We start from the raw sequence: 26,503 nt of genomic DNA, 5'->3' as shown, positions 1-26,503 counted from the left end.
GTGCACGTGCTCCTGCATCTGCCCCGGGGCTGATGCCAGCACTGCTGCAGCTCTGCTGGGGCTCGGGGGGATCAGGGCCTGCTGGGGGCAAGGCACAGCATTCTTCTCTTAGTCTTTTGCCAGAAATTTCATCAGAACAGAGAAGCTGCCTCTTAGGGGAATCCCAGGCCAGACTTCAGCACTACCTTCCATTCCATTCCATTCCATTCCATTCCATTCCATTCCATTCCATTCCATTCCATTCCATTCCCACTTCTGCCCCATGTTACATGCTCCCATGCTCCTGCCTTCAGATGGCAGGATGGGAATAACATCCTAGGGGTGACTTCAGGGCTTGCCTGAGAAAGAAGGCAAGTCTTCTTCTTTTCAAATTATCAGGAGAAAAGGATCCAGCCAAGTTCAGGACTCAGTTGTCAGGACTGAAAAACTGAGTGCAAATCAGCCCCTGCATCTCCTACATCCCTGGGCTGTACCCACCAGACTCCTCTGTTCCTGCTGTAGCAGTCATCTCTCACACAGACCTGGCTCCCCAAGACCCAAGGACACAAGCTCTACAGCTAAACTTAACTCCTCTCAATTTCAGCCAACATCACTAAGCTGTTCCCTGAGCCCACAGATAGAAGAGCTGTGAAGGACACATCCCTGACACTGTAAGAACCCAATGAAAACCACTGCCAAGAGATGGGGCTGGCAAGCTAAATGTTGGCCTTTTCTCTGTTCATTGTGAGCTGCTCCTTAAGACACTTCTCATCCTGTTAGATCCATCCTCTCAATGAATCACTACTGCACCTGACAGGCAGAAAAGATAAGGGATGGAGGGGGTTTTAATAGGTTCTTTTCTTCTGCTTTTTAACTAGGTCCATTGACATGTCTGTTTCCTTGTATGGCATCTAAAGACAGGCCCAGATCTCCCAGTGGCACCTTGCAATCCCCAGACACTGCTCTTGCTTTGAGCAGTGTGTGTGCTCAGATGATTTCCAGAGGTCCCCTCCAGGACCACTGCAAAGCCACGTGCCTGTGGCCTCCCAGAGAATGGCTCTGTTTGGCTGACAGTGCTGAGGAAGCATTTCAGAAGCTGCTGGTGCTCAGCAGGGTGCAAGCCAGCTACCAACATGTTCCAGCAGCCTCCAGGAAATCTGGGACAGAGAAAGCTCCAAGGCCGCTGAAAGCAAGAGCAGATGCCATCCATGCTGCTCACTTCCAGCCAGGCTGCAGGGCAGCAGCTGCAATGCTCTGGCTCCTTTTGCTGCTCTTCCCCAACCCTGCTCTCTCCCAAAGGTGTTTTGCACAGGGACAGATGAGCTGCCTCACCTCTGGGTGCTCAGCTGGTACCGAGCTGCCCGGGCACCGACATTGCACACCAGCAGAGTCTGCCGGGTGCTGACCTTGACTGGACACTTGGAGAAGTCCAGCTGGGCAGGGAAGTCCAGCACAGCTCGGGCACCAATGGCCCGAATTGGCACAACTGTCCTTTCCCTGGCAGTGATGCAGACCAGCTCGTGGCAATAATCCTGCAGGAAAAGAAACTGCCTCAGCACAGGGCATTTAGTGCCATCCCCATGGCAGAAGAAAAACCATTTCTATAACCCTTCAAGGACATCAATTTACCTATTGCACCCTAAAATGAACACAAAGTTCTACTAATATGTCACATTTTACAGGCACAGGAGCACTTTGCAAAACCCATCTCTGTGGCATTTAGCTCTTGTGTCACTTGGGTCATTCCCATACCCTAGGCCACCATAGTTTTTACTCTAAATTTTAATGATGTTAAAGAATTCCTAAGGCCCTTCTAAGGAGCATGGAGCAAGGGAACACAAGACATTCCTCTTTACGTTTCTATGTTCCCACTGTCTGAGAATAGGACAAAGCGTTCAACTGACTCTAAGCAGCAAAAGGAAGATGAGAAAACAGCTGCACCCAAAGAGATCCTGCACCTCTGGCCTGGTGCAGAAACATCAGTTGGCTCAGAACTCCCCTCTAACTTTGCCTGTCCAGCCAAGTCAGAAGAAGAACAGTGCCAAGAGGCAGCAGGATGCTGTTGGAAAGGGGCTCTCTTTATTTTCCTGCAAGGCTTCCTCCCTTCCATGCCATGTCCTAAACCCTTCTGTATGAACAAGCCTCCAGATCAGAACATGAACCCTCCAGATGCCAGCACTGAGGTCAGACTTGCCAGGGCCTCAGCACTGCTGTTCAAACCTGCCCACAAAAGCACCTTTGGCACGGAATGGGTGCCAGCTGACAGAGCAAGCACAGTGACAGGCATGAAGACAGAGCCCCACCAGTGTCACTGCCACGGGCTCTGGGCTCACAGCTCTGCCTGCAGCTTGTACCTGCCCTGCAGCAGCTCCTGCAGGCAGGTGTCCAAGTCCCCTGCAGCTCAGTAACCTCCTGCTGACCAAGGGCACCCAGAGCCCAGTGTGCCTGTGCCAGGCCGGGCTCACGGGCACAGCACATCCTCTGCCCTGGGCCTGCAGCTGTGCCATGCTCACTTGTGCTCTGGGACAGCACAGCTGCAAGGCTGCAGAACAGAGGGGCTGAAAAAGCATCGTCTTTGCTCCAGCCCAGGGGCAGGCAGGGAAGCTGTTGCCAGTCAGCAAGGAGGGAAGCTCCATGACCTCTTTGTTCCTCTGCTGTTTTCCACTATAATGAAACACCTTCCACTGGACCTAGAGATGGCCCAACATCGATCAACAGCCCTCTGTCATTTTCATCCTGTTCCCTGTGCATCTTCCCCTGGCAATGCTCAGGGATGTGCAGGGAGGGGAAGCAGAGCCTGTCAGGCCTGGCTGCAGTGCCTGCCAGCAGTGCCAAGGTGTGACTGGCTGCAGGCTGCCTGCCCACGGCCTGGAGCCCAGCTCACAGCATGCAATGGGCTGGAGCCAGAGTGCAGGGAAAACAATGGCTGTGGAGATCATCGTGTGCTTTGGCTCCTCCAGCCTCACCTTGTTCTCGTCGGGGCTGAAGCGGATGCGCACAGGGGCAGAGGCGCCTGCTGGCACCATATGGTACACATCCCTGGGGCACGCCAGCTGGAAATAAGGGCAGCTCTCCATGCACACCTTCACCAGCCGAGGCATCTGCAGCAAAGACACCAAACGATGATTTTGCCACTTGTGGAAACAGGACCAGAGGAGACCTGTCCGTGCCCTGCTGACATCCCTCCCTGGCCCCTTTCCCAAAGCACTTTCAGCTGTGCGGGCACAGGCACACCATTCACAAGGCTGAACTTGAATCCCTTCTCTCTGGCTCCAGCATTTTGGCCAGGGCCAGCAGGGCAGTGCCTGCTGGGAAGGAAGGGCCGAGCAGCTCAGCACCAGCAAGATGGAGACAGAGCACCTGAACCAAGTCATCTGCATATTCAACAAGGCCAAAAAATCTGCTGGCTTCTGCCTGCACACAGCCATGAAGTTGTCATGGTCCAGAGGGGGAATGTGCTACCTACAAGCAAACCAGCACATTGTCCTGGGGGAAGGAAGAAATGCCCTTCTAGCAGACCAGGTTTGGGTAGGGACCTTGTGGGGATACAGTCAGGCAGGCAGAGCAGCAAGAGAGGAGACCAAACACTGTGGCCTTACTGGGAAGAAAAGCAAACCTGAAAAGCAAAAGAAGGAAGGAACACAGCAAGACCATCCCTAAAACAAGGAGAAGGCAAAGAGTATTTCAATGGGCAGTGAAGCAGCAAGGAAGAATCACAAAACCATGAGAGCAATCAGCTTGCCAAAAGTAACAGAAACACAGACAGGCTGTGCCTATGGACTCTGGGCTTCAAAGGCATTTTCTGCCTGGAGAAACATGACCAGCACTGAGTGACAGTGTGGTTCCAGTATGCAAAGCCAATCTTGGCTCTCCAGGGCTTCCTGCTGCCTGTGCAGGCAAGCTGGGCTGCTGGGCATTCCTGCCTGCAGCCAGCAGGCCAGGTGCTGCCCTCTGGGATTCACAGACACAGCACACATGCATTTTCTAGCACACTGATATCCCCTGAGCACCAAAATGCTCTCCAAAAGTCTAAACCAGATGCTTTGGGCTCCCTCCCGTCTCCTCCCACCAGCCCACTCTTGGCACAAGCCTCACTTGAAAAAATGTTTCCCTGACTGAAATTCAAATGGCCTCAAGTTTTCCCCTTTACAGTGGAACACAACTGCTGACATTTTTCAACTTTTTCCCTCGCAGCTCTCTCAGGAAACTGCAAAACAATCCCAATTTCTTCAAGTGAAGGTGGAAACCTCCAGGAACACATGGCTTTGGATGTGCTGTGGTTCTCCAAAGGGAACACAGAGCACTGTGTTGCTTTTGGAAAAGCTGAGCAGAGCTGGATGAAGCTGAGCAGGAGCCTCAAGTGGCCCCTAAAGGCCTCTCACTGCTTCTGCTCCACCAGTCTGGTTGCAGGGCTCTTTCAGAACACGGTTCCTGCAGTGCCAATGCCATTAATGAGAAGTGATGCCAGCATAAAGTGCAGAAGGCTCAGCCCCTGAGCTCTGACTCTGAGCTGCACAAAGGGAGCCAAACTGGCTGAGAGAGGCAGAGATTCCTACCAGGAGCCAAGATTAACCAAGGAGACACAGGATGTGCTATAGACTCAAGGCAAAGCATGAGAGCAGGTAAGAACTGTACAGCCCTCAACATTCCTATCAATCCAGAGCTTGCAAGAGAAGGAAACTCCTTTGGGATAGACACCATCAAGGCATGGCCAAAATCAGGGGACAGTTTCCAGCACAGGAAGATTTCCACCATCTCGCAGAACAAGGTGCTGAGACATTTTCTTCTGCATGTGCTGCAGCAGATAACTTGCTTTGCTGTACACTGGGGGAATGACAGCACTCTCCTCTTCCAGCACAGTGTTAAAGCTCTGGGTGCCAGCACTTACCTTGTCCTTGTTCATGAGAGACAGCACCATTTCAGAGACCTCCCCAGCGACGAAGTTCTGAAATACCAGCACTGGTGGGGAAACCCCAAACCAGCTCTGTTTCGGGGCAGCTGACAGCAGCTGGAGAGGAGAGAGAGCAGGGAGAGCTTCAGCTGCTGGGAGGAAGGTTCATGCACGAGAATCTTCCACTGATCCCCATGAAGTACAGACTCTGGGGGAGCACGTCTGCCCAGCCCACACTGGGCAAACAGTGGCTCACCCACCTCTGCTCTGAGCTGATCCACAGCTGCTGGGCCACACAGAGCAGGCTCAAGCCAAGCTGCTCTTTTGCCATGGATTTCTCCAGGTTTCTTTCTCCACAATGCCAGGCAGCACTTTCCTTAAGCACAGCCCTGTGCCCATGTGGTCACAGAGCTCTGGGGCACTGACTGAGCACTCCTGGAGTAAGGTAAAACCCATGAATTTACAGGAGACTCCATGGGAAACAATTTTGGGATGTCCTTTACTCTGAGACAGGGAAACCGAGGCCCACACAACTGCAAATATCTTTTTTGCTCTAGAATTTAGACATCAGTAAGAAGAGCACAGGACCAGAGGAGATGTGAGAGATGAGCTGACATTTGGCTGAAGCCAAAAGGTTATGAAGCAAAAGAATGGAATTTGCTGGTTCTGTGTGTTGCTTGTGGTTTGGATTTGTCCAGGTTGAGTGTCACAGTGAGAGGGACGGGGTTGAAGACCTGACCAAAAGGAAGGAGGACGAGAGGGGAGGGGACAGAAAAGTTGGTGGTCAGTAGAGAATGGAAGCTCCTGAGTACCCATCCAATGGCAAAGGGCACAGGGGCCGCCCCAGCCGGGTACAAAGGGGATACAAAGATTGCCATTTTCTCGGGGGGTGTGTGTGTGTGCTTGGCTCTCGGGGAGGGAGACATGCCCGGCTCAGCTGAATCCTTACTAAGAAACACTTTTCTTTTGCTCTGATGATTTTGTTCCCTTTCATTGTACTTAAAATTCAGTGTGTTTCAAACAGAGGGAAAGGCAAAAATAAAAAGACAAATGAGCTGCAAAGAAAAAGACAAGTGAGGTGAATGCTGAATGAGGATAAGGTTCAGTTATTTTCTCAGCAACTTGGGTAAAAGTAGAGTTGCTATCTCCTTTTTCCATGAGCTTTAAATGGGTGCTTTCTTGTCATTATTGCTATCTTATTCAATGCCATTGTAGAGGCACGTCTCGAATGACACAAGAACAGCAAATGCTTCTGGAGCAGAGACATTGCTTGGAGAAAACTCTGCCCTGCTTTGTCTGCCTTCTCCAGCCACACTGCTGTCACTGCAGAGACGCAAGCAGGTCTCCTCTGTGACTTCACAGCAGACACATTCTGCTGAAGGGAGTGGCTGCAGCACACTGTCCCTTAGCTGTGCCCTTTCCTGAGGTGTTCCCAAGGCCCCTCTCCAGGACAATCCTTAACCTGGATTGTGTTCCGTGGCTCTTGGGGCCAATTTACTGCTCAACAGCCCACCTCAATCACCTACCCCTTTGGACTGTGCTTTCTACTGAGCCAGTCCTGCCAGAAAAGCAGCTTTAAACACACCTCTAAGTAGGCACTGATCCAGATAAAGCACATCCATTCCCCTCTGCCCAGGGCCAGTCCCCTGTACATTTGGCAGCCTGCAAAATCTAACACCTCATCAGAGTCCCAACACATTGTTCCAGCCCAAAGCAGTAATGCAATTTGTTTTGTTAAAGCTGAAGTAATTCCTGCACATCCTTGGCCTTCAAAGGCCAACGCTGCCACTCTGGCGGGAATCCGGTGACCCCAAGCATTTGATGGTGACCACACCAAAGCAAGAGGTGCCTCCTTCAGCAGGAGAATGGCAAATGGCAATGTTGTGCCTTTGTGTCCCCAGCCTTCCCCCCGTTAGCAATGGCAGCCACACTCCAGCACACCCCAGCAGCTTCAGCTGAGGTTATTTGTGTTGGCTTAGTGCAGATCAGGACTCCCAGTCCACCACTCCCAGCAGTTTGCAATGACAGCAGGACCTGGACACTGAGGGCTTTTGCTGGAGGCAAGCCTGTCACAAGCACACACCCTCTTCAAACTTCCTGTTAAACAGAAAGGAAAAGAGCAGGAAAAGGCTACCTTTGGACGAATCTCACTCCTGTCTAGAAATGGGCCAATTCTAGGCAGAATACTCCCTCCAGTGTTGGCCTCCTTCTTCCTGCTGAGAAACTTCTCCCTCAAGAACTTAGAGGGAAGCAGCTGAAAGGCAAAAATACACCAGCTAGAGCCTCAGAGATGCGCTTGTTCAGAAAGGCTTTTCTTGAACAAGTGGCACTGGTGAATAACTTGTGATCACAGCCACTGGGACAGCCCTGGAAGCCCTGGAAGTTTCCTGCTGAAATACTTAGCATCAGTCAATTAATAAAACAGAGTGCAATACACATACTCCAGCCACAAGGCTCTGTCCCATGAGCTTCTCCGTGACCGGATGGGACATGGTTGGGGATTTCTGCTCTTTGGGCATTTGTTTCCTCTTATGTTTCATTGGATTGAGGCAGTGACCTTTCCAGAGAATGGGGAGGAGCTCTCAGAGCTGCCTGAACTCCAGCCCTGCACAACACTCAGAACTCACAGCAAGGAGATATCGCTGCTGGCTGAGTCCAAGAGATGCAAGAAAACAAAGTTGTACCTAGAGTGAGGTGCACAGGAATGTGTCCAGGTTTTAGTTCTCCCTGTTAATTGTTTTCTCTGTCTGGGCTGACAGAGCCCTCCACAGAAGAAAACAGAGGGATCTCCTTGACAGAGCCTCAGCAGTGGGGCATCTTCAGTCAAGTGAGCTGCAGACAGCAAGGGACCTTTGTGGCCCTGGCCCCAGTGCTGCCTGCAGGGCTGGATCTGTGCCCACACAGGAGCTGGGAGAGAACAGCTGCTTTGCAAGCTCTTCCAGCTGGGACCAGCCGTGGCTCTCAAGGCTTTGGGCAGAGTTTGAGCCTCCCCCCCACATGCCCAGGTGCCCAAGGGCACGATGGTCAGAGCAGCACAGGTGAGTGCCAGCCTGACAGAAGGAATTCCTGTGGCAAAGGGAAAGGGACACAACACATGCTCAGGGCTTCAGCTGTACATTGGTTTCACTTGGCTCCGCTGGCACAGCCAGGCAAGGCACGACTGAAGCATCCCACAGTGTTCCCTACTGCACCAGGACAGCCCCAGCAACAGGAGCACGGCACAAAGGGCTGGGGAGGGGCTCTGCAGCTTCACAGCACTGCTGGACAACAGGGGCAGGGAGAGCAGGGACACCAGGGCACTGCCAGCCTTAACACAGCCCCAGGGGCTACTCACAGCATCAGGCTTCAGTCCTTCCCTGGACAAAAGACGAGGTGTTGGTGTCTTCTTTGAGAATCCTGACGCCATTTCCAAGGGAGGATCTCGCAGATGAGCCACAATGCCTCAACAAAACTGGAAGGAGCAACAATGGAACTCTGAAAATCCAGCACCCAATTCATGGCAGATTCTAGGGATATACTGGTGCTAAAAATGTTACATTATTTGAAAGTAGCTAAGCGCTTGTTTGGTGTAAGTAGCTAGTATAGTTAGGCCTCTAGTTGGACTTTATTTGAACTCCATGGCTACCTTGTGCAAGTCAAAGATGGATCATACTGAAACCTGGAGCTCAAAAGCTGAACATTAATAAGAGTTGGAACAGACAAAGCTGTAGCTTAAATATTACTTAAAAATAGCTAGAGTGGGCCTCCTCTTCTTTAGGCTAAAGCACCCCTGTGCTCTCTCAGCTGTTCCTCACAGCTGAGAGACTCCTGAGAGACTGGAATGTTATGGCTAATGGCTTAAATATCATCATAAAGGACTTTCTGCCCATTGGGACAAAACTGTATAAAGAAGCTGCGACCACCCAAGCCCAGCCTTCCCTGAAAATGCCTCCTGACTGGAACTTGGCACTGTGAGTTAAGCTGCCTAAGGCAACTTGAGACAAGATCAAGGTGACACTATTGTCCCATTAGCTCAGGGCTGGGGAGAAGTAAACAAGGCTGAGGAGAAAAACCTATCCACAACAAAGCCAAACCCAGCAGCTGTCCTGAAAATCAGCTCTGTCTGCCTTCAGGCTGGGGAAGCCACAGCCACAGGCTCTTCTGCTGAGGCCAGGTTTGCACACAAACCTCCCATCAAAGACCTCCACAGTGCCTCCAGACCCATTCCTGAGGCCTTGCACCAGACCACTGCAGGGCATGCAAACTAACACAACAAACCGGAAAATCCAGAACCCAACTCATGGCAGACTCGAAGGATATATGGGTGCTAAAGATTTTGTATTATTTGAAAGTAGCAAGAGACAGAGTCAAACTTGCCCCACGCCAGGGAGGTACCTGGGCAGTCCCACCTTGCCCAAATCTGCATGAATCCATTGGAGTCTTACGTTTTGCCAGACCTCACCACAGAGAAGACCACAAGAGGATGTAATGGTATGCCAATGGGATCCATGGAATGGTGATATTTTCTACTAAATCTGTCTCTGTCACTCTCTTTCTCCCCCCTCCCCTTCCCAACCCCCATCCCCCTCCCACTTTTCTTTCTCTCTCTTTCTTCCTCACATTTACTGTTACATATTGACTATTGACTTTTGACTTTTGACTATTGACTTTGGCATGTGGTCTCATTTGCACCTCAATACAGAGGCATCTCCCTAATAATTTTGATAACCAGGTGATAAAAACCCACTGAAACTTGAACAGAACTCATTCACCTTTAAGCAGTTTAAGCAATTACTATAGGGAAAAATGTATAGACTAGTAGATTTAGAAAATGTTGCATTTCTTCAGTGAAAAAAAAAGCACAATCAGTAGACCATTTATTGTTCATCCTCTCAGGTGTACATGTCACTGAACTACTGCGCCAGAAGACTGGCATGATCACATCCTCTATTGCCCTTTGGCATTCTCTTTCAGAGCACAGATGAAACAAAACCAAAAAGTTCAACTTTAGTCGGTCTTTACCTTCAACTGAAATTCAGGACTCCCTAGCAGAGACCGATGTTCTGCACGCTGAGGAACTTTTCGCAGAGGCCAATGCTCTGCACCTTCAGGAATTCTCTGCGCAGACCAATGCTCCGCCAACAATTCCCTTGGCGAATCGCCCGCTGCAGCCGCCTGCAGGAGCCCAGGCTGCGCACACCCAGCCAGGGCCGCGCTCTCAGGCGGCTGAGGCCGCGCCGCTGTCACAGACGCTGAGGGCCCGGGCGCGGTTACCGGGCAACCGCGGCACCGAGTGCGGGGCCGGGCCGGGCCGGGCCGAGGGGATTTCCAAAGGAGATTGTCACTCGAGCGACTGACTTCAGTTTGGTGCTTCCCAAGAGCCTTTCTGTAAGCAAGGAAAGGTTAAAATGTGCTGATAAAGGCACCTATGTCAGGTCTATTCATTGCTCTTTGTAGCACTACTATTCTACCCTGGCTGGAACAGCAGGAGGGGCTGAGGGAGCTGGGAAGGGGGCTCAGCCTGGAGAAAAGGAGCCTCAGGGGGCACCGTCTGGCTCTGCACAACTCCCTGACAGGAGGGGACAAGAGGCTGCTTGAAGTTCAGGCCCCGCCGGAGCCGCGTGCTTCCCCCTCTCCTCCTCCGCTCCGCCTCTTCCTCCCTCCCTCCTCCTCCTCCTCCCCCGCTCCCGGAGCCCTCGCAGCCCGCGGGAGGGGCGGGGATGGAGCCGGGACAGGTCGGAACGCAGAGAGGGCTGGGGGGGATGCCAGCAGTGGGAGTGACTGGGCTGTGACCCCCGGCACCGGGACCCTGAACCGCCACTGCCGGCACCGGGACCCCCCTGCTCCCCTTATCCTGCTCGGGGACTCCCCTGAATCCCCCATTCCGGACATCAGGAACCCCTGCTCCCCTATTCCCGGCCATCCCATGGCTCCCAGCCTCCAGCCTTGGCGTAGGCTTGACTCTGGGACAACCTGGAACGCCTTGGTCCCCCATTCCTGCCTTTCCCAGCCCCCAGCCCCACCTTTGTGCAAAACCAGGGACTACCTGAACTCTCCCTTCCTGAACATCCTGGGTGTCCCCACCCTGGTACCCTCCTTTTTTGGGAAATCCTGGACTCCCCTTTCCTGGGCTCAAGGACTCCCTGGAACTCCCTTTTACTTCTCCACATCCCTGCCCTCCCCATTTCTGTGAACCTGAGACCCCCCCTGCACCGCCATTCCTGAGAACCCAGATGCCCTTTTACCCCTTTGCTTGGCACTGAGACCCCCCTGCACCCCCTTGTCCTGCACCAGCTCAACCTTTTCCCGGCTCCTGCCTCTCCCAGCCCCCAGCCCCACCCTTTTCCCTGGCCTGGGACCAGAAGTGCAACTGAGTGAAAAGAAATGTGACAGAAAGAAATAATTTTGCAGCTTTTATTTACTACTGAAATACAATTTCCTCCTGTGAAATACAAAGCTGTGTTTCGTGTCAAGTACAAACAGGCGACGTGTGTATTTGTGAATGCGAAATGTGTGGACCCCGACAATGGGAGAGCTGTGAATTCTAGTAATAACTGAGGAAAATAAAGCATGGAAAAAGGCCTTTGAACCTATCTTTTGTTTGCAAGTAGCCCTGGTTGATTTAGGAGCACTGGAATTAAGGTGTTAAGGATGTTGCTTTTTGCTTGCAGCTAATCCATAAAGAGCTCTGCAATAATAACCTTTTGAAGTATAATTTTAGAATATTACTTGTATCCTTGAAACTATAGCTTTGGAAGATATATAAAGGAAATATGCTTATCTCACGCCTTATGGAAGCAGAGAAAAACAGCTTGAGAAAGGAAGATGAACACCACCTGAAGGATTTATGGTTTCGACCAAAGGGAAGCTGGACATCACTGTTGTTAGATTGATAGTCTCTGCAATTAAAAGGTGGACCCACATCTGGGGAACTGGACTCCACCAGGTGGGACTCGTCTTTCTTCTTTCGGAAACTGGACCGCCACCATCTGGGATACTCCTTTTGAGATACATCCTGAGAAACTAAGATCACAATAGTGTATAGAATTGTGATGTAATAATTTGGAATAAAAATTGCTGATGAGTAAAAAATTGGAAATAGAAACTGCTGAAAAAAAAGCTGATGAGTACCCCTATAAATACCTGTAAGCCTCAACTATCAGTGTGCAGTTGGAGGGAAAACTTCCCCCACTGTACTCAGCACTGTATTGCTCATACTTTACCATATTAAATAATAAATTGATTGCTGCTTGAATACTGGCCTAGTCAAGCTTCTTACTCATGACAGGAGCTCTGTGCTCTGTGCAGTTGTGGTGGTTTTGCATCACAGAAGTGATGTCCTAAGAGAAGCTGCTGGCAGTTTCCTCCGTGTCTGACAAAAAGCCAATCAGTAATTAGCTTTGAGAATTGCCAATCTGTTAAACCACTAAGGAAACTGTACACGCCTCTGTGAAGGCACATGTTAAAGATGAGAAAGGCTGGGCGGGTCTCTTTCCCTTCTGGCTGGCAAAGAGGTAACCAGGCTGAGCCGGCGGCGTCTCAGCCAGGCCGGGCCGGGCGGCTCCTGCCGTGGGGCCGGGCCCCTTCCCAGGGACCCCGCCAGGCCCCATCGGCTGCCGGGCAGGGCAGGGGAGGCCGCGGGGCCGAGGCCGGGCCGGGCCATGGCTGCAGTTGGGAACATCTGGGCACTGCTGAGCCCTGCCCCGCCGCCAGCCCGGGCCCAGCCAGGATCCGCCGGGCCCCAGGAGCAGCCCCGGGCCGCGCCGGCTCGGCCAAGATTCTGCCACCGCTGGGGTTCAGCCGCAAGCCCCGGGCAGGGGCAGGAGAAGCCATCGGCCCCCGGCCGTGCTGCTGCTGTGCTCTGGCCTGGCTGCTGAGATCCTGGCCCTGCCCCAGCGCGGCCCATCCTGACACAGCCCCAGCGCAGCCGCTGCAGAAACCTCCATCGTAAAACAGCTCCGGCCGCAAGCACCGAGCCCGGCCGGGGGCACGGAACCATCTGCAGGCCCCGGGTGAGATATGAACTCTTTCAGTGCTTCCATCCTCCCTCGAGTGAGAGAAAAGGACAAAGTGCAGGCACATAGAGGAGCAACATGAAGACACCGAGGTCAGTGAAGGGGAAGTCCCAGATGGGAGGGGTGAGGAGGTGCCTTGATCTTGGGGCTGAAATCTTCTTGTTAAGCTATGGAGAAGGATGTAATTGATACATCAGACTCTCTTTTGCCCTGTAATGCATTGGAATCTATAGGGAGATGAGTTGTTCAGCAAAGGCCTCCATGCTAAAGTAAGCAAATGTTGAAGTAGCTCTGATCCCATGATAAGTTTGTACAGAGAAAGAGAGAAGAGTGATGAGACCCTGTGCCCTCATGGAGAGAAGAAGAAGATCTCTGTTCCTAGAGATGAAGATGATTTCAGAAATAGATGAAGAGAACTTTTGCTCTTCAACAGCTCATCTTTAAACTCATACCCCATAAGCTGACATGTCCCATAAACACAGCTGTGGGAAAAGCTGTGAAAAAATGGGAGGGACTTCACAATTGCAGATTTTCCGGGCAGCTGCTATTCGTGGCAATTGAGAGGCACGAGAGAACTGGTCTCTTATGGAGAAGTCTCCATAGCATGAAAGAGAGACTCCTCTCCCTAAGTGAACTGAAGAAAGACTATTCAAAAAATGGTAAACTGACTGAAAATTTTAGGTTTTGTCTCTTTACATTGTCAGTAAGAAAGAAAAGGTTGTAGGAAACAGGGAAGTGTTCTGAAAGTTTTTTTTTGATTTTTGTTACTCTTTCTTTTCGTTACTGGTAATAAACTTTTCTTTATACCTTTCTAAAGTTTTGAGCCTACTTTGCCTTTATCTTACACCTACCTCACAGCAGGAAATGAGTAAGGATATTCTAGTGAGTGCACTGGTAATCAGCCAACACTGAACCCACCACAATGATTGATGCATTTGCCAAGATATCTCAAACTGTTGAACCAAAACCACTACAGAAAACTTCCTGATACACTGCATTAGAGCAAAGGGAAATCAAGGCAGAACCATGGTTTGTCAGGTTTTGCCTGATCCTAATGAGCCCCATGGTGCATTTGGAGCTGAGCCCTTGAACCTCGGGGCCTGAGATTGCACAAACCTTTCCAGGAGTCAAAGTCAGAAGAAAACCCCAAATCGTCTCAAAGCATGAATGGGTCCAGCTGAGATCCATCCCCAACACAGGCTCCTCATGGACTCCTTGGAGGAGAGAATTGGAAGCCAGGATGGCACAAAAACTTCTCAGAGACTCAGTGTGGAAAGGAAAATCCAAAGTACCTTAAAAACCTCAAGTATCTCAAAGCATTAATGAGCCCCACTGAGTGTCAGTACAAAGCTCTCAAGGGACTCGTTAAAGCAGATATTTGGGGCCATGATTGCACAAACCTCTCACAGAGTTGTATCAAAATGGAAACACCAAGTACCTTAAAATGACTAAAGTACCTTGAAGCATTAATGAACCCCACTGAGTGTTGTTACTGACAAAGCCTCTCCAGGGACTAATTAGAGCAGATAATTGGAGGCCATGTTTGCAATAAACCTCTCAGAGACTCCAAGGCAAAAGCCAAACCCAAAGTCCTTTGAAAAACCTGCAGTCCCTGCAGGGAGCATGAAGGAGCCCCCAGGGCCATGGCTGAGCAAGGCTCCCCAGGGACTCCTTCCAGCAGATCCTTGAGGCCACTGGGATGTGGGCTAGGGGGGGATGCTGAGGGCAGCACAAGGGGCTGACAGTGCCCAGCCTGGCTGGGGCTGTGCCAGGAGGCCCCAGGGCCTCAGGACAAGGGGTCTCCTCACAGCCCTTGGTGGCACAGACCCTGCTGTGCCCCAGGGCACCAAGACTTGGCTTCTCTTGGTCCCCACCTGTCATCACTGTCTGCACTTCTCTGCTCTGCCTGGGGCCTGGGGACACTTTCTCAGTCGTGTCCCTCAGTGGGACCCATTAAAAGTCCAAGAACCTTTGGAGTTGGATTCAGCCTTGGAGTTCCGGAGAGGTTTCTTCAGCTCCCTCTCAGGGACTGATGTTCAGGGCCTGAGCACAAAGGCCCAGAGGCTCATTAAAGTCCTTGTGCTGTGTCTGTGCTGCTGAGCTGGGCTGGGCTCCTGGCCCAGAGGCAGGTCCTGGTCACCAAGAAGAGCTTCAAAAGCACATTTCTCTTGATGAGCAGCTCTTCTGCCAGCCCAGCAGGGCTGGGGCACTGCCTGCAGCCAGCCCGGGCACAGCACAGAGGCACAGAGGGGTTCAATCAGTCAGGGCTGGGAAGGTGCTGAGAAGTGCCTGGGGCACAATCACTGCCAGCCCTTGGCACAGGAACCTCTGGCTGCAGGACAATGCAGCTACAGCTCCTGGAGCCATCTCCTCAAGCTGGAACATCCCAATGCCTACAGACCCTGTGAGTCCAACTCTGAGTATTTCTGGTGCAGGGGAGGTGAAATGCTCATGAAGCTCTGACATGCTGAGGGGTTCTGGTCAGTCAGAGAATATTTCCAAGACAAGGATTTTGATAGAAATGAGGAAATTTCCAAAGATTTGGTATTAGTTTCCTACTATTGGCAAATGGTAGGGAAGAGGAGATAAATATTAAAGGTATCATGAATTTTGACAAGTACCTGAGATATACAAACTTTTACTTTTAGTGATCATTAGGCTCACAGGAGATCCCTAATGTGCTTTCAGCCACTCTACCCATGGCCAGCAGCAGCATCCCCTTTGCTGGAGCCATCAGGCTCAGTCTGAGCTGTCCTTTCTCCAAGCTGCAAACAGAACCTGCCCCCAGGCAGTGCCCTGCAAACAGGCAGGGTTCTGTAGGGCCAAGGAGAGGGCACAGAGATTTGGGCTCTGTGAGTGCTGGCAGGGAGAGATCAGGCACAGGGAAACACCTGCAGGAGGAAAATCTGCAGGAAGCAGAGAGAAGATCAGGCAATGAGAGAAAACAAAGCCCAGCAATGCTGTGGCAGGGAGAGTTTAGAGATGCCCACAGGATCCCCTCCATGCAGCCCCTCCCTCTGAACAAGCCCCCTCCCTCCTGTGCCCCAGCCAAGCCTCTGCCCTCAGGGCCGGGGCTCCAAGGCGTGCAGCCCCTCCTGTGCAGGCAGAGCTGCAGCAGAGCCGTGGGGCAGCTCTGCAGCCCCGGGCCCAGTTCCCTCTGCAGAGCACAGGGCTGGGAGCAGCTGCCTGGCCCTGGGGGCTCTGGCAGGGGGCACAGCTGGCTCAGGGTGACGCTGTCCCCAGTGCCTGGCTCTGGGCAATGCTGTCAGTGCAGCCAGGGAAGGAGCTGCATCTCCCTTCATCCAGTGCCATCAGAAGGACACTTGGAAGTCTCCCTGAGATTTCAGTCCAAGCTGGGAGCTTCAATCCAGGGTGCAAACCTGTCCTAGAGCATCTCTAAGACTGAAGGGGAAAGGCAGAGGTGTTGTGACACTGAAAATGCTTCTGGGTTGGTGAAATGAGCAACGTGAGTCCTTGGCTACAAATGTGGAGCTGGGCTCTGGTGGATCCATCTGCTCTCAGCAGTACCTGGGGAATTTTAAAGGGAAACATGGTGGGGGTGATCACCCTCCAACTTAGAAAGGTTAAAACCCAGAGAAATTCTGAACAGGTCAGAATGACAGTCTATCTTCCCTCACTCTCTGCTCATCACTTTGCCTCTCAGAAGGTGCTCTGTTTTCCCTGAGAGCAGTTGAAATCCTGAAGGTTTCTGATATCCAAGAACACCAGCAGAGGTATGGGGGAGCTTATAAAGAAAACACCGGAACTCTTGAATACAGAAGTGTGTCTATGTGTGTTCCAGGGGAGGGTGTATGGGAAAAGGCTTTGATTTTTGCTACAGGTAGCTCCTCTAACACTTCACTTTCCTTTTCTCCAAGAACAGGTGCCGATGTGCAGCCCCAGCAAATGTCCAACAGCAGCTGCATCAGGCACTTCCTCTGCTGGCATTGGCAGACATGCGGCAGCTGCAGCTCCTGCACTTCTGCCTCTTGCTGGCGTCTCCCTGGCTGCCCTCCTGGGCAACGGTCTCATCATCAGCGCCATAGCCTGCGGCCACCACCTGCACACGCCCATGTTCTTCTTCCTGCTCAACCTGGCCCTCGCTGACCTGGGCTGCATCTGCACCACTGTCCCCAAAGCCATGCACAATTCCCTCTGGGACACCAGCAACATCTCCTACACAGGATGTGCTGCCCAAGTTTTTTTTTTGTTTTTTAGTCTACAGCAGAGCTTTCCCTCCTGACCATCATGTGCTACGACCACTACGTGTCCATCTGCAAACCCCTGCACTACGGGACTCTCCTGGGCAGCAGAGCTTGTGCCCACATGGCAGCAGCTGCCTGGGCCAGTGCCTTTCTCTATTCCCTGCTGCACACAGCCAATACATTTTCCCTGCCCCTGTGCCATGGCAATGCCCTGGGCCAGTTCTTCTGTGAAATCCCACAGATCCTCAAGCACTCCTGCTCCAAATCCTACCTCAGGGAACTTGGGTTTCTTGTGTTTTCCATCTGTTTATGTCTTTGCGTTTTTGTGTTCATTGTTTTCTCCTATGTGCAGATCTTCAGGGCTGTGCTGAGGATCCCCTCTGAGCAAGGACAGCACAAAGCCTTTTCCACCTGCCTCCCTCACCTGGCTGTGCTCTCCCTGTTCATCAGCACTGCATTGTTTGCCTACCTGAAGCCACCCTCCATGTCCTCCCCATCCCTGGATCTGGGCCTGTCAGTTCTGTACTCAGTGGTGCCTCCAGCCCTGAACCCCCTCATCTACAGCCTGAGGAACCAGGAGCTCAAGGCTGCAGTGTGGAGACTGATGATTGGATGCTTTCAGAAACATTAAACTGCTGGAGAGTTTCTCTAAAGCAATTGAAATTAAAGTCATCTTTTATACTTCCTTTTAGTTTGATTGTGGGTTTTTTTCCGTTGTTTTAGGTTTTCCAGATTGTCCACAAAGAAAGGTCATTGCTTTTGCCATTTCTCATTTTGTTTCTCTCCACGTTCCCTGTGGCCACAGACTGTGTCAATGAGGGGCTGCGCTCTCGGTGCCTTTAAATGAACTAAAGGATGTCCCAGCAAAGTTTTCTGCAGAGATGCCCTTTTGTTGCCTTCTCTGGAGCTGCAGCAGCAATGTCTGTGGGCAGAGCTGGGGCAGATCAGTTCTGGCCCAGCAGCTGTGCCCAGCAGCAGCAGCAGCACTTGGTGTTGCCAGTGCTGCTGCTGTGGCCCTGCCCTGCTGCCCTGGTGGCCCTGGTGTTGCTGCAGGGCCCGAGTGCTCCCGGGGCTGGGCACAGCCCTGGGGGTGGCAGTGCCGGGGCTGCAGCAGGGACAGGCCATGGGCACTGCTGGGGCAGCGCTGACGCCTCAGCCCAGGCCCTGGGGGCTCCAGGCTCCTTGCCCAGGCTCTCTCAAGAACACGGCCAGGCCAATGCTCAGCACAGAAAACCCCTGTGAGCAGCCTCAGGCTGGCCGTGGGCAGGCTGGGGGCAAACAGCATGGCTGGGGCTCTGCAAGGGCCCTGGGGGAGATGGGAAGGAGCAGCAGAGCAGGGGCTGATCCATCCCCAGTGCACTGCACAGCCCAGGGCAGAGTCCCAGAGCGTCCTCATGCAGCTGCCAACAACATCCCCCCTCTGCAGCCCTGGCCTCTCCCCCAGCTCACACAGGTGGCCCATCCTTGCAGGCACAGACACGGCAGCACTGGCTCAGCAGCCCCTGTTTGCATTGCACACAGCAGGCAGGAGCAACCCCATGCTGTTGCTGTGGGGACATGAACCTGAGGGAGCACAAATGCCATCAGCCCCTGGGGTCAGCAAGGGCTGGGGGACGGCAGAGAAACCACTCAGCTTTGTCCTGGCCTCTGCAGTCAGCCAGAAAGTTTGTTCCCATCAGCTGGGAGTTTCCTGTGCCACTGCAGACGCTGTGTGACAGCCACCCCCAAACTGCCCTCAGCATTTCCTTTGCTTCATCTTTGCTTTCTTTTGTCTTTCCTGATACAAATTTCTTCCAATTGCCCATGCCTGTTCCCTCCTTATGAAGAGGAGGCCCAGGGCTCATCCTGCAACTGCTCCAAGGGTGGTTTCAGAGAATCCCAGAATCAGCAAGGTTGGAAAAGATCTTGGAGATTATCAAGTCCAACCTGTGCCCTGACACTGCCTTGTCTCCTCTGGGCCTCCTCTTCTCCAGGATAAACAACCCCAGCTCCCTCAGCTGCTCCTCACAGGACTTGTGTTCCAGACCCCTCCCCAGCCTTGTTGCCCTTCTCTGGACACGCTCCAGCCCCACCAAGTCCTTCCTAAATTGGGGGGCCCAGAACTGGACACAGCACTCGAGGTGCTGCCCAACCAGTGCTGAGCACAGGGGAAGAATCCCTGCCCTGCTCCTGCTGGCCACACCATTCCTGAGTCAGGCCAGGAGCCATTGGCCTCTGGGCCACCTGGGTAATAACCTCTCTGATTTGGCCTTATCATAAAGCAGAGCAATAGGGCTCAGGAGCTCAGTCCCTGAGTCGGGACTGGGTGCCCGAAGCTAGCTCGCTCATGCCGACGCCGCGGGGCTACCATCTAGCAAGCATGGTGATTATCAGCTCTATAGTGATTGAAAGCTCTTAGGATTTCAGCTTTGCTTGCTAGGTAGTGGTGCCCCGGGCTTGAGGCTGCAGCAGACAGAGAGAGAGGAGAAGGAGAAGGCGCAGGCTGTTCCACGGAGATGGCTTTATTTGAGGAGGTCCGTGAAGGGTCTCTGCTCTTCTTCTTTCTCCCCTAATGGGGTACAGTATGCTTCTTTTATAGGGTTGGAAAGGATCCAAGCTTGACCAATGGGTAAGGGGTTAACATGACATTGCCTTATAGGGTTACAGAGATAGGTTAAGGGCGGAGGACAGGAAAACAGGAATTTTCTTTTGCTGTTTCAGCATTCCTATTGTTCATATTCTCCATGGTGCTTTTCCTAAATCTATGGGGTTTACTACAACTCCACTTCCTGTTTTTACAAAAAAAGGCGTTCGCTATATTTCTTTTGAAACAGTGAACAAGGCACGAGAACATAGCTAACACAATAACAACTACAAGGAGAATCAACAACATTACCTTAACCAAGGATGCAGCCCATCCTGTTAATCCCCATTGCCTGAAAAGTTCATTGACCCAGTCTGGGATTCATTCTACTTTCAAGTCCTTCACGAGATCTTTCAGTTTCTGGATGTTCGCGTGGATGGATTCCGAGCGTGAAGAGAGGTTGAAGCAGCACATCCCTTCGAAGTCTTCACAGCCGTGTCCATGGGCAAGCAGCAGGAAGTCAATTGCTGCTCGATTTTGGAGCAAAGCCTGTCTTGTGGTTTCTTCTTCCTTTAAGAGATCACTCAAGGCTGCAGATGTAGCGTTAGCTTGTTTACTGAGCCAGCACCCAAGGTGATTGATTTCACCAAGGGCTTTAGCTGCAGCTACCCAGGGTAAGAACAGGGAGACAGCAATCTTTTTTGGTTTGTTCCAGTCATATAATTTAGGATCACAATTTTCATCAAATTCAGTGTAGGACCTTTTTTGTCGTTTTGATTCGCTTTCTTTTTTCCAATTATATAACAGGGTGATATTTGGAGTTAGGGTAGAAAGTTTTCCAAGGGTACAGGGACCTCCCTGGAGTCGGGAGGGGATCCCAGCCTATACTCTGTCACCACAGATGAGAAACATTCCCTTGGGTAATACTTTGGGATGGAGAGAGGACACAGAAATCACACGGGCCGTGTAATTGCACCAGTCATGAGAGTTATAGGCTTTGTTAATTGGTGATATCTCTTTTCGATATGTGGTTTTGTTCTGGTCAATTTCTGGCCAATTGTTTTTTGGACATCTAAAGTAAAATTTGACACAGTATGTGGCCTTGGAGGACCCCAACAGATCTAATTCTTGGGGTTCCTCTCGAGCATCTGGCATTTTTTGTCCATTCATCCCAAGTATCAGCCACATTGGGTCTCTTACCTGTGGTGCGGAGGATCTCTGAGTTATAGACGGGCCAGTCATCTGCTACAAAGGGAATTCCTACTAGATATGTGGAAAGTGGATTATCAATGCTTCCCATGAACAAGCACATGTTGTCTTGTTTTAATGTTTTTGCTAAGGTTACCCAAACATTATGGCTGGGCTGTGGGCTAATCCAGCCGAAGGCACGCGGTACGGTGAAGAACATCCAGGCAGCAGTGAGGAGAGCAGCAAAGGAGGTATTATTCATCTTTGGGCAGGAATAGGGCTTCTGATAGGGAACATAAGCAGAATTTGTTATCTTTATGATGAGAGGGTTTTCTGCCTTGTTCTTTTCTGTGTTCCCCTCCTCCCCCCCTTTTTCTTTTAATTTCTAAGCTACACTAAGGGAGGAGGAGTGGGTAGAAGGTTAAGGGGTTTTAAAAGTTTAGGGAGAGGGAATAACCGGGTGGTTTTTTTTCTTTTTTCTTTTGTTTTTTTGGTTTTTTTGGTTTGTTTTTTTTGTGTGGTTTTTTTCCCTTTAAATACAAAAAAAAACAGTGTAACAACATATAGTTCAGAGAACACTTTTGTGTTAAGGCTATGTATGGCCTGATGCAGCAGACTGTTGTTTAGCTTTCAGTTTTGTCTGCTGTCTTGTAATGGGGCGTTCTGTTCTTGTGTTTGTGGGTATCTGGCAACATCTTCGTCTCCAGGCAGAGCTGGTTTGGTTTTGAGGTGGTCTTGTGTTTGCCTCAGGAGCGTTCTTGTCCCCGTTTGCAGGAGTAGTGTTCGCAGTGCCTAAGTATGGCTTTATGTTTTTTCCTGGGTACCACCTTGGACCGGATGGTAGTAGCACGCACGCATATCCTCTACCCCAGGTAATCAACTGGTGAGGCCCAGAAATTTGGTGCGTTTCGAGGTCCTTCATGAGCACAGGTGGTTTCTCAGTGAGCTTTGCTTGGGTGGTATTTGCAAAGTGGCGAAGTATTGGTGGGTCAGGCTCTGATGCTGTACAGTTCAGGAAGTTGATGACGTAGAGAACCTTGCAAAGTCTTTCCACTGGAGATGTGGCTCTCGTGTCTCTGTTCTGTTGATTGAGGACTCTTTTGAGGGTTTGATGTGTCCTTTCCACGATGGATTGTCTTGTGGGGTTTACAGGTATGTCGGTCTTGTGTGCTATTCCCCATTCATTGAAGAACTCCTTTAACTTGCGGGAAGTGTAGGCTGGTCCATTATCTGTTTTAATCTCTTTTGGTACACCCAGGGCGGCAAAAGCGAGGAGAAAGTGTTTTATTGTGTGCATGGTATTTTCTCCTGCATGTGATGATGCAAATACTGCTCCTGAAAACGTGTCGACTGATACATGCACGTATTTTGACCTTCCAAAAGGTGCGAAGTGAGTTACATCTGTCTGCCACAGCTGGCAGCTATTCAGACCTCGGGGATTGACTCCCATCCCCATGGATGGTATCTGATAGTTCTGACAGTTCGGACATGTAGCCACGATAGCCTTTGCCTGATCCTTTGAGAGCTTAAACATTCTCATAAGGGCAGGTATATTTTGATGAAAAAACGCGTGTGACAACTTTGCCTGGGCAAAGATGTTAGGAACATTAGCAGTTTCTGCTGCCATTGCTAATGCATCCGCTTTCCTGTTGCCTTCTGCAACAAAACCTGGGAGGTCTGTGTGTGACCTCACATGCATTATATGGTAAGGTTGCTTTCTGTGGGAGATTAGGTATATTAATTTAGAGAGCAGTTGGTACAACTTTGGATTGGAAACCTCTTTGAGAAGAGCATGTTCTGCTCTCATCGCTATCCCAGCGACATAAGCTGAATCTGTAACCAGATTGAAAGGCTCGTTTTTAAATTTTTCAAAGGCTCTGACAACAGCTGCTAATTCTGCAATCTGTGGAGATCCCTCCACTATTTGTATGTCAGAGTGCCAGTCTTGTGTTTGGGGGTCTCTCCATGTAATCACCGACTTGTGGGAAGACCCTGAGCCATCTGTAAAGAGGGTTAGAGCCTTGAGAGGTTTTCTACTTTGGATTCCTTTTGGAATCAAATGGAAGGTTACATCAGGGTTAAAAAGTTTGTGTTTTGGGATCTTAACTGAAGTTTGGCCCGTGTAGCTATCCAGAGCAAACTGGAGGCTTTCATTGGTCTGGATCAAATCCTCAAAGTCTGTAAGAGTTATTGGTAAGTATATGCATTTGAACTCACAACTGAAAGAGATCGAAGGCGAGTCCTAGCCTTTTCTATTAAATGTGCTCTGACCTCCTGGTAGGTGGTAAGTGTCTTTGTAGGCTGGCTACTTGTAAAGACCCATTCCAGTATCAACAAAGGGTCTCGAAGCTGGGAGTCCCATTGGAAAATCAGTCCATGGAATCGAGGTGCTTTTCCCAGGGTGATGAACTGGAAAGGCAGGCTGGGCTCGAAGCAATGGGCTTTGCGTGAAGACAGGGCTTCCTGGACTTTGGTGATGGCACCTCTGGCTTCTTCTGTGAGAGTGCAGGGAGAGTCCAAGTCCTTAGGTCCACGAAGAAGGTTGAACAGGGGAGCAAGGTCCACTGTTGTAATTCCTAGCAGTGGACGTACCCAGTTGATGGATCCGCAAAGGCTGTGTAAGTCCCTGAGGGTTTTTGGGTCGTCATTTATGGTGATCTGCTGAGGTACGATGGTCCTTTCCCGGATGTGGACTCCAAGGTAAGTCCATGGCTTGGTGTACTGGATTTTGTCCTCACGAATCTCCATTCCGGCCTTTTCTATGGTTTCAATAGTCTTTTTAACTGTATTGTCCAAGGAAGCTTTATCTGAAGCACACACCAGGATGTCATCCATATAGTGATGGATGATAGCATTGGGGAATGATTTCCTAATGGGAGACAGGATGTGAGCCACGTACCACTGGCAAATAGTGGGGCTGTTTTTTAGTCCTTGAGGAAGATAACACCAATGATATCTTTTCAGTGGGGCCTCCTTGTTAAGAGTGGGAACGGAAAAAGCAAACCATGGAGCATCCTCAGGGTGCAGAGGAATGCTGAAGAAACAGTCCTTAATGTCTATGATAGCAAGTGTCCAGTCTCTAGGCAGCATCGATGGGGAGGGCAGGCCAGGCTGGAGAGGGCCCATGTCGTCGATGACCTCGTTGATTCTGCGAAGGTCGTGGAGTGTCTCAGTCTCTCTGCAAGCCTCTCAAAGTCCCTGGGCCTTACCCGGGTCGGCAGAGAATGGGGGGAGCAGCCCCAACACGGCCGACTGCGGGGAGACACTCTCTGTGCCCCGAGGGTGCTGAGGGCACTCAGGCTGGTTGCCTCTGCTGCAGCAGAGACGACAGAGACATCGGTGGAAGAGAAAGGGGCCAACTCCCAGCAGGGGATATTCCAAGGTTTTTATTAAGGAGTCCCGAGGGAGCTCCTGTACCTCAGGGGGCCTCCTGCCGAGAGCCCCGGGTGATGTCCGGAGTTCACATTTAAAGGGGGGAGGAAACCAACATAGATAACATCCTACTGACCAATAGGTATCTCTGGGGGATGGGTGCTGGGGGGACAGACATACAAAACAGCGTATGGGGCAGGACTTGGGGGGCTGACCCCTAGCCTCTGGCTAATCACTCGACAACTTGGACCGAAACTTCTGGATAGGGGGCTGGAATGCTAATTGACTGACAGAGAGCCAGGGTGGGGGTTTTGGAGATCTCATCCCAGGAAAGAGATAACACAAGTAGAAGGAAAAAGGGGGGGGGTACCGTCTGGGATAAACCATTTGGGAAAAATATGGGAATACAAAACAAACTACTTCAAAGTATTACAAAATATAAGAACGCACTACAACAGTGGAGGAGCCTCCACCTGTTTGTCCCAGGCTTTGGTACAACAAAGACTGGAGAGTTCCAAGGGCTGTTGGACTCCACTATGTGGCCTTTTGCGAGCTGTTCTTCCACGAGGGTGTTTAGGGCGTGCAGTTTGGCTTTATTGAGGGGCCACTGTTCAATCCAGATTGGCTTGTGACTTTTCCAGGTGAGACGAGGTGTTTCTGGCAGCGCGCTTAGCTCAGTGGCCCCGATTAGAAATCCTGAGTGGGAATACACAGGGAAGCTCCCCACTGGGATAGAACATCTCTGCCCCAAAGGGTGATGGGGGCCCTTACCACGAAAGGACGAATGGTTGCCAGCTTGCCTTCAGGCCCTTCCACAAGGATGTTGTTCTTGCTTCTCATGGACACTGTAGCTCCGCCAATCCCTGAAATCATGCCTGCAACAGGTTGTAGATCCCAGTGTGCTGGCCATTCTGAGCGGGCGATGATGGTCACATCAGCACCGGTGTCCAGCATCCCTGGCAGGTGGGTCTTCTTGCCTTTGCAGGTGAGACCGCACTCGATGGTAGGCTTGGATGTTCCCACAACTTGTGCCCACATAGCTGTAGGGTTGAGAGGAATCTGTTCCCTGTGATCCTTTGGGAGTAAAAAGGCTTGTGCTATTGGAGTTCCCTTTGAAAGAGAAAATGGTAAGTCTATGCAGTATACCTGGACGAGAATCTCTTGTCCTGGCTGCACTGTCAGCACTTCTGGAACAACGAAGATCTCCTTTGGGCTATTAAGAGAGTCACCTATAACTAAAATATGCAAAGGACCACCTTTTGGCCCGTATTTGCCTGTGGGAACACGGTGAACATTCTCATTATTAAAGTCAATGGACAAAGCAGTTACCAGTTGACGGCGGGTTCCCATCTGGGTTGCCCCGTGGGTTGGATCCTCTTCTTGTGGTCCGTAACCTCCTGGGATGGTGCGTGGTTGGGTCTGGGTGGCCTTTGATTTGTTGTCAGCACCCGGGCCTCGACCGGGCGGCGCAAGGAGTTTAACGGACGCTGCTGGTAACGCTGCTGATTCTGGGGTCTTTGGTAATTGTTATGGTGGTATCGGGGGGGTGATCTCTCTGGGCAGTCCTTTATGTAATGTCCAAGATCCCCACAGTGATAGCATTTAGCTTGGTCTTTAGAAGCTATTACTGCATATGCCCCAGAAACTCCTTCAGCAATACCCTTAGCAACTGCTTGGGCCACTGTATTTTCAGTGGCCATGTGACGTGTACAGCATTCTAGCATTTGCTCTATGGTGGGGTCTGTATCCATGGGTAGAGACTTCAAAATGGCTTTGCATTTTTCATTTGAGTTACTCAAGGCAAGTTTACATAAGAGTTCCTTCCTTGCCTCTGTGCTCTCTATCTGTTTCTCCAGAGCATCTCTAAGTCTGTCCACAAATTTGATAAAACTTTCATCTGTCCCTTGTTTAATAGTAGAAAAATGCATTGTTGGCATTGACTCATCATGCACGAGAAGTAAAGAGGTTTTTGCTGCAAGAGCAACGTCCTGCAGTGCCTCTTTATTCAAGGTTTCCAATTGGTCTGCTGGTTTCTGTAAGCCACCTTCACCAGCTAGTTGGACTACCGTAAAATTTGTCTTATTAGCATCCGCAGAATATGAATCTGATAATGTTTTTAAATGTCTTTTCCAATGCCTGTCCCATAACATATATTCTGCTGGGGACAGGAGGCAGTGTGAAATATTTTTTATATCGTGGGGAAGTAAGACATGTGCTGAGAACACGGCTTCTAAGAAATTTCTAAAAATATGTGAGCTTCGCCCATGTTCTTTGGCTATATTTCTTAATTGCACTAGTTCCTTATTCGAGT

At 50.9% G+C, this 26,503-nt stretch overlaps 1 protein-coding gene across 1 annotated transcript in view; it reads right to left on the bottom strand.

Annotated features, from left to right (window-relative positions):
* The window catches only part of LOC129133498 (hydrocephalus-inducing protein homolog), a 68,383-nt gene extending 44,815 nt beyond the window's left edge, over window positions 1-23,568 (bottom strand). Inside the window, exons 1-4 of the mRNA XM_077192231.1 lie at window positions 23,413-23,568; window positions 4,868-4,987; window positions 2,946-3,080; window positions 1,312-1,511 (exon numbers count right to left, since the gene is read on the bottom strand). Coding sequence (XP_077048346.1) covers window positions 1,312-1,511; window positions 2,946-3,080; window positions 4,868-4,987; window positions 23,413-23,568 — 611 coding nt within the window. The remainder of the gene's footprint in view (window positions 1-1,311; window positions 1,512-2,945; window positions 3,081-4,867; window positions 4,988-23,412) is intronic.
* Between the last annotated feature and the right edge of the window lie 2,935 nt (window positions 23,569-26,503).

The sequence above is a fragment of the Agelaius phoeniceus genome, chromosome 32, assembly GCF_051311805.1.
Source record: "Agelaius phoeniceus isolate bAgePho1 chromosome 32, bAgePho1.hap1, whole genome shotgun sequence".
In the NCBI taxonomy this organism is placed as follows: domain Eukaryota; kingdom Metazoa; phylum Chordata; class Aves; order Passeriformes; family Icteridae; genus Agelaius; species Agelaius phoeniceus.
Note: the sequence above shows the minus strand (reverse complement) of the source record. Positions and strands in the feature narration are given on the sequence as shown.